At 35.4% G+C, this 7,869-nt stretch overlaps 1 protein-coding gene across 2 annotated transcripts; it reads right to left on the reverse strand.

Annotated features, from left to right (window-relative positions):
• Positions 1 to 2,530: 2,530 nt before the first annotated feature.
• LOC133291144 (ribokinase) lies at positions 2,531 to 6,727 on the reverse strand. Of its 2 annotated transcripts, none has more exons than XM_061489344.1 (5): positions 6,066 to 6,727; positions 4,598 to 4,783; positions 3,648 to 3,843; positions 3,449 to 3,554; positions 2,531 to 2,941 (listed from the first exon to the last, which is right to left on the reverse strand). In XM_061489344.1, the coding sequence occupies exons 1-4, from the start codon at positions 6,699 to 6,701 to the stop codon at positions 3,463 to 3,465; spliced, it is 1,110 nt and encodes a 369-aa protein (XP_061345328.1). In that variant the 5' UTR covers positions 6,702 to 6,727; the 3' UTR covers positions 2,531 to 2,941; positions 3,449 to 3,462. The 2 variants fall into 2 exon arrangements, with proteins under 2 accessions (XP_061345328.1, XP_061345327.1); XM_061489343.1 differs by having other exon boundaries at positions 2,531 to 2,946.
• Between the last annotated feature and the right edge of the window lie 1,142 nt (positions 6,728 to 7,869).

The following is a 7,869-nucleotide window of genomic DNA, read 5'->3' on the forward strand; positions in this document are numbered from 1 at the left end:
CCCTAGAAAATAGATACCCAAACAGGTTTTATTTCCTGCTTCCATATTCTTGAGAGCGTAAAATTGTTATCTATAATTGAAATGAAACAAGCCCTTCATGTCTGATATTTCCATCCAATCACGTGCTCAAACTAGCTAATTTGACTTGTTAGGTATAAAAAGCAATGACATGATAATTTCAGATCGCTTTCTTTCTTGTGCTAATAGTACTCCTTAGAATCCATAAAACACTATGTTAAATGTTATATAACTTTACAAAAGTATGTTTCAAATCAATGTTATCTAGATCCACTGAAAAGGTTCAACATGCTAATAAAAGTTGTGCATATAGGCTTCCAAGCCAAACAAATAAATAATATATTGTGAGGTAAGCAAGCTAGTTAAAGTATATAAACTATATCATACTATCATTCAGGGATGGATATCTTATTAATATATTAAGCGCTTAACATTTCTGCAGCCGCCGTAAATAACACTCTCTACAGCTGACACAGAAAAGTGGACCCCACGCCGTTTTTAAAAAGAAAACAAGGATCCAGCGCCGTATCCTAGAATTCGGACGCGGATCCTGACTAGCTGTAGGTGCAGCGGCTGCAGAAATCATTTTGTCATATATTAATTACATGATATTAAAGCAGTAACGAGAGATCAATCCTACTGTTTCTTATGAACTACTGGTACTGGGAATAAAGTTCTATTCCAATTTCATGATGTGCTGAAGGAACTAAAACATAAACTCCTTCTCTAACATTTCTGTTTCACGTGTCCAGGAAAATGCTCAAATACGCCAAGGCTTACTTGAATAATGTTCTCTGTTAGGAACAGTGTGAGTAGAATATTTAATCTTATTCTAAGTCCTTTTAAGATTGATTTTTCAATGGATTATGACATCAATTCACAAACATAGAATGGAAAACTTAACATCCAAAGGAAAACTCAACGATTTCCTTGTATATCTGATTTCAACTTTCGCTGTGGAATTGAGTTACCGATAGGATTAGGCCCTGAATGTACTTCATGCAATGCTTTTCTTTGAACATGATCTCTCTCAGCTCCTCTTGACTGACATGAGAAAAAAAATGATAAGAAGGACTTAGCAGTGATTAATTGATTATACATCATATGAAAAATAAGATTGTATACTCACCATGTCTTGATGATCTTTTGCTGCTTCGGTGACTTGATGAATCACTGTTCTCATGTACAAGCTTGAATATGGGAAGAAATGGGATACTAGAAGAATTATTAGAAACCATGGAGAAAAATTCATAGTTTTTGTTTCACGAAAGAGGTAGACATGGAAGTTTAGTGAAAAAGAATAAGTGACGGCAATTTAAGGGAAAGCACATGTTTTAAACTATACAAAAAGGAGAAATTCATATGGTGCGAGAGTACTAAACCAGTCATTAAAAACATAAAAATATACCAAACATGCCATTGGATAAAGTTTGAAGACTAAATCTTATCTGTTTACTAGGGTATATAAGTATTTTTCTACAATTTGGGGGGTTCTTGTTTTTAGACAGTGGGAGAACAATTGGATAATTGGTTTAAGTTTTTTATGCCTGCTTTGTTTGTCCTATTTCAGTTAACTTTCCTTGCACAGAGTAATTTACAGTACTCCTGTTGTGTATACTTCATCCACTTAAAATTATGAACACATGGAATCACATGGCATAAAAAATGGAAGTGTAAGGAGTAAATTCAGTTAAATGGGTCATTTGTTTCTAATTTAAGTGGAGTATATATATGGGAGTACTGAAATTTTTCCATTACACCGCTGTAATGTCACCAAATTATATGGGGTGTTTTTCCTAGGTGTATGGCATAGATATTCTTGCAAAACTTGACTAACTTGTATTGAAACAGAATTGAACACTAGTCGAATATGAAAGACGCTTACTTCTTGCTTAATGTATATATTGCAAATTTGATTCAAAACATAAGCAGAACCCCAGTTATTGTATTTTGCCTTTTGAAAGGATTATGTTTTTGCTTGTAGAAATTATTGAAATTGAGGTTTATATTTGTCATCTGATTAGAAGATAATTTACAATGATAGAGTACAGTAACTGCATCGTCTCCATTTTGAACATTGTCTGAATTGGGAAAGATATACTGATATCCAAAGACAACGCATGCATTGTGTCTGGTAAAAAAAAATTAATCAGCGGAAAAAAACTTTGCTATCTCCTTCTGGAAAGTGACCCTGTTGATCTATTACATTGACTTATTCAATATGTATCATTGGCCTACTCTAAATATATATTTGCTTCTTGTACCTGACGAGATAAGAAAATCAGCTCCATCCCAACCAGACAAGGTGTACAATATTTTAAGGAAGTTTCTCGACTCTGCCATTTTTTTTGTGTGGGTGTACCAATACCTCTTTAACTTTTTGTGGTTAATATTTATCCATGTATCCCCCTTCGAATATAAACACATCAAGTAATTTATTTTATTTATATTTGAAGGAAATGAGACACTTGACTAAATAGTTACCACCAATTCTTGAGAATACTGATACTACTCATGAAAATAAAGGATACAAAAAGAGTTTCCTCTTTAACATAGTTGCATGCATATCAATTTTAAACCCCACAAACCAACCTTTTTCTGTAATTTCTACTATGATAATTTTTTGTGTGGGTACAAAACGAGGTCCATGGCCCAAAAGAAACACAACTAAAGTAAAAGAGTTACTGCTCCGGGCATAGAAACCCCAATGCTAGTATGCTATCAGCTAGGATTAGGCGATTCAGTGCTATGAGCCTATGACAATTGTTATTTAGCCCAAGTGTCTAGCCTAATCTTATTACATTGACAAAATATTATTATGCTGAAGAGTCCATCTTGCAGAAATGCTCCTTCACAAAAGTTTTGCTTTCCTTGTTGCCATTTTCAAGGGTCATTCCCTCCGCCATACACAGTTACTCTGTTCCTGACCTTTGACAACCATAAGGTGCACTATTGTTAGTCATTGAAACCAATTTTATGTTTCAAAATTTTCACTGATTCGTACCTAACAATTAATTATAGGAAAAAGAAATAACAGGATTCTCTTATACAAGCACTAGCAGCACATTTCGTGTGTCTGATTGAAACAACTAAGATCACAAACCACGATCAATGGACTAAAGAAATTTTTAATAAATGGACATGTGAATTATACAAGGAGTGCATCTAAAGAAATTTACTAACAATTATTTAATTGAGAATCATGCAGGAAAATGGAATGAATGTAGACCATTATTTAATATTTACAGTCAGGAACATTAGAAAATTGATTCCGAATAGCAAGGAAAACAACAGTTCAATAGCATATAAAGATACTGACACCATGCACTTTCTCTGGAGAAGTCTAAATTACGGTTCTTCTTTACTAAACAAGAACAAAGGAGTAGATCCAAAGAACGAAACAAAGAAAAAGTGTTAAGCAAAAATTGACCTTATGAAGTATTCTCAACAGTAATTAAGAAGATCCTGAACAGATTTCCTATCAGGCATGCTGGGAATGGCTCCCTTCACTTGAACACAAAGAGAAGCTGCAGCAGCTGTTGTGGTAAGATTATCATAGAATAGTTAGGCACATGTCTCCGAAGAACAAATTCCGAGAAGAAAAAGGAAATGCATTCTGCCATACATACCAGAAAATCGGAGGCATTCATTTTTGGACTTGCCCTCAACTAAGGCCACAGCAAAAGCAGCAGTAAAAGTATCACCAGCTCCAGTTGAATCAATGACTGTTTTAGCAAATATGGCAGGTTGCTGAATTGGTTCTTCTCCTTCTACGAAAAGGGCAGATCCTTTTGCCCCAAGTTTCACAAGAACTTGCTTAACTCCCTGAAATTTAAGGAATATAAATAAACACCATAACTAGAAACACTGAGACTCTTGTAATGGCACGGTGACAAAAGCAATCATTCATCTATCAGCCTTCAGGTTTCAACCAAGACATTTGAAGATAAATTCTAAGACAATTTCAAATCCATTGCACGATCAAGTTATTGAGAGACAATAAAGAGAAAAAAAAAAGAACAAGTAGCAAATTCAATAATTTATTGGTCATAAATGGGCTTTTTTTCCCCATGTTCCCCCCTTATGGTACATTTAATTGGATTTAAGGAAAAGAGAAGCAAATAAAAATTATAACCACCCCCTCCCCCCTTTTTTTATATTTTTCCCAGGCAGGTTGTAAACATCAAGAAGATTAAACAGTTCCATTTGCCTCAATATAAAGGACTAAAAGTTCAAAACCTAGTTTAGGAGATAAGGCCACCAAAGAAAGGCAGTGAGACACAGATAACCGGTGGTATTAGAATATATGACAATTCGGTAGAAGGATCTCAAATGAATATCTACATGATGTTCATTACTTTCTGCACTGACACTATTGATGTCATTTATGTATGCATGTACATGCTATAATTTGAAGGATTATTAAAAACAGAAAATCTCAAAGTTACATAAGATTTTCAAATATTATATTTAAAAATTTGTTAATTCTTAAGATATCCTTAGGTAATGAATATGGAATTCAAGTAGCATAATGTTCAAAGCATTTCATTGCTATTCCTAAGGTACTTGTTGAACTCACCAATTTATGGCATTTTATAGCAGCCTGTGTAATTTCTTCAAAACTTTCAGTTGGCATTCCTGTAAGGCGACCAAGTTCAGTTTCATTAGGGCTCAGAATATCAACAAAATTCAGTAATTCTTGCGGAATTGGTGCATCCATGCCCCCGGCGTCCAATATTACTGGGACACCAGCACTCTTTGCAGCCTGTATGCAAGAGCATAATACATAATGGAATATCCAGGAAACAAGTAATGTTTAACCAAAGTCTCTCACTAGAAACTTGAAGAAAGGAAGAAGAGAAAAGGAAAAACTAAATAAAAAATTGACTAGTTAAGAATCTTATGGATGGAGAAGATATTCATGCCATGTTCACAAGAACCATGACAACAATATCATAAGGACAAGGTACATAACAGATAAGTATCTCCGCTAGATTGCAATCAAACAACATAAGAAAATGACCAGCTAACCAATGCTCTGGCATTGATATCTGAAGCAAACATAGTACAAATTTATTGATAACACTGCCACCAGTTAACAAATAATCTAGGTCCAAATGGCCTTTTACTTTATCAAGGGGTCTCCTAGGGGGATCCTGAAGGTTCATTTTGGAACCCTCGACCCTGTGATTCAATTATTCAAAAGATCTCTGACCAAAAGGTTAATTGGAAAGGCACCCTTTTTTCTCATTAAGGAGTCAAATAATGCTGACTCAAGCTTGTTTATCTCTGCTTCTTCTATTCTTTAGAATTCCAGTAGGGATTGCTCTGAAGATTGACATGTTTATTAGAATATTTGCTAACTCCCTCAACTTACCTATTAAAGTTCTTATGTTTCAAATATCCAAGTGAGTCCCTACACCCTGGATGAGCTTTCTTGCCCTACACACTCGCCCATGAAAGTGTGAGGACCCTTGCTTACTTCTCACCACATACTAGCACTGATGTGGCGCATCACTTGGGAATGATGGCTCGAGGCTAGCTTCCTTACACCGCCCCCCAAAACACCCACCTATCTTGGTGAAAGGACCATTGTGCTCAGTTTTTGCTACACCGGGGTGCCAATGTAACACATTGCTAAGAAGAGAACGCTCTACTGAAATATCATATGGGTTCATCGCAAAAATATAGCTCTTTTTAACAATCGGCTCACTAGGCATGACGCAACCCTCCTCCTTTATTCTGACTTGGAACAGGATATGTAAACATACATAGTTGGAGTTTAGAGCGTCAGTCATATCTGGGTTCAAATTGTGGCAATGTCATTCACACTTAGGTTAAAACTTTTAAATCATTTTTAGCACTCCAAGAAAAAAATAAATAATCCTTGACATTGCAATCACCTTCAACTTTCTGAACTATGGGGATTCTTAACATCTACCCACATGAATGCCAGATTAGGACTTCAAAGCAATGCTCAAGAGTCAATGCTAAATGAAGAAAGATATCATCATTTAAAAAAATATATATAATTGTAAAAGCCCAACCTTTGCTACTTGAACATTGACAGAGTCAGGTATCTCCCTCTGTAACAAAACGATCCCAGCAGAGCTCACAAGCTCCAAATTCTCATGAGGAAGAGTGTGAGGCCAAGAACTCATGTTGGTACCTCCAACAACGATGATGGAGTTCTGCCCATCAGACTGAAGCATCACCACAGCATGCCCAGATGGAACAGACCCAACAACATTGACACTATCAACACAAACCCCACCATTCTTAAGAGCATCTACTATGAGCTTCCCATTAGCATCATCCCCAACTTGACCCACAAAGTAGGTTGGGTATGAAAGCTTGGCACCACACACAGCCTGGTTGGCACCCTTCCCACCGGCGAGGGTCTGGCCGGTCTTGGCTATCACCGTCTCACCCTCCATCGGCAACCGCTCGATCTCCACGTAGATGTCTGCATTGGCGGATCCAACCACCACCAACGGTGGTTGTGATGATGGGTTTGCTGAGAAACACAGAATTGGAAGCTTGTGATTCTGCTTGTGCCTTCCCTTGTGGAATGGAAGGAATTGAATTGGGTTCGTAGGGATGAACCTGTCACTGTGTCTACTGTGTGATTGCGTTGTGGGTTGTTGCCAATGGTTTGCTGGTGAAAGCGCTGTTTTGCTCATCCTTCTTCTACCTCGATCTCTCCTAGGAAAATTGACATTGTTGGACCAAGGATTAGGTTTATATGAATAAATATTTAATATTAGGATTAGGATTAATCTCAGGATCGTTTGGTACGCGGGATTTTGAAGATTACCGGGAAACTGAATTTTTTTAAATTTTAAATTTTTAAATATTATCATAAACTGAATGTAAAAATTATATTTTTGAAAATCGAGATTTCCGGATAAATAAAAATTTCTCCTGTACCAAACGCCCCCTTAATGTATATATAAATTAGGGGAAAAATTAAAAAATGCCTGTTGTATTGTTTTGAATTATTTCCACTGTGTTTTTTTTTATCACTTAATTTCCCATATTTTTCATTCCACACCTCTCCTTAATATTATTAAAAAATTAATTAAGTATATCTCTTTTACTCTTCTTAAAAAAATATAAAAAATAAGACGTTATGAAAATTTAGAACACTTAATAAAAGACTAAAAAAAAATAATGAAAAAATCAAATGTGTCAAAATAAGAAAAGAAAAGAAAATAGAATAAGAACAGAAAAAATAGAAGAAACTTAACGATGGTAGATCGGTTGCCGCATAGGAGCTGAGCAAGTGAGATGTAACACCTCGTCTGCAGCCGGTTTGTTAACATACATATGGTTACAAAACTTGTCATAATTAATTATTTTAGCGGAAGACTTAACGTAAAAGTATCACCGTTACACCGAGTAACAAAGTGACTTAATTTTTTTCTTTTAATTTATCTTTACATATCGTCGTGCATAATTTTATTTTTCAATATAACATCATCTATACAGTCCTATATGAACCATCATCCAAACGGACTATGGTCGAACAACATACCAGAGAAAATTCTGAAACCAAGAGCTTACCTGAAACTAATTTTTCTATAAACCCTGCTCGTACGTCACTAAAGTTATCCGTATATCCATAACTGTCAAGATCACTTATTCAAACACGATCTTTATGTCAATACATAATTACTTACACTTGAAGAATCCTCTTACATGCATATTTCAAAATTCTTCTTCATGTTAGTTCACATAATTCTTAACATATTCTTACGTACCAATTCATGCCAATTCATATCCATTCACAAGTCAATACTCAAACTTAGACATATACTTAAAGTCTTATATATTAACACATAACCTAAT

This window comes from Gastrolobium bilobum, unplaced genomic scaffold (genome assembly GCF_033153095.1).
Source record: "Gastrolobium bilobum isolate Gb01-03AN ecotype WA unplaced genomic scaffold, APGP_CSIRO_Gbil_v1 utg2525, whole genome shotgun sequence".
In the NCBI taxonomy this organism is placed as follows: Eukaryota; Viridiplantae; Streptophyta; class Magnoliopsida; order Fabales; family Fabaceae; genus Gastrolobium; species Gastrolobium bilobum.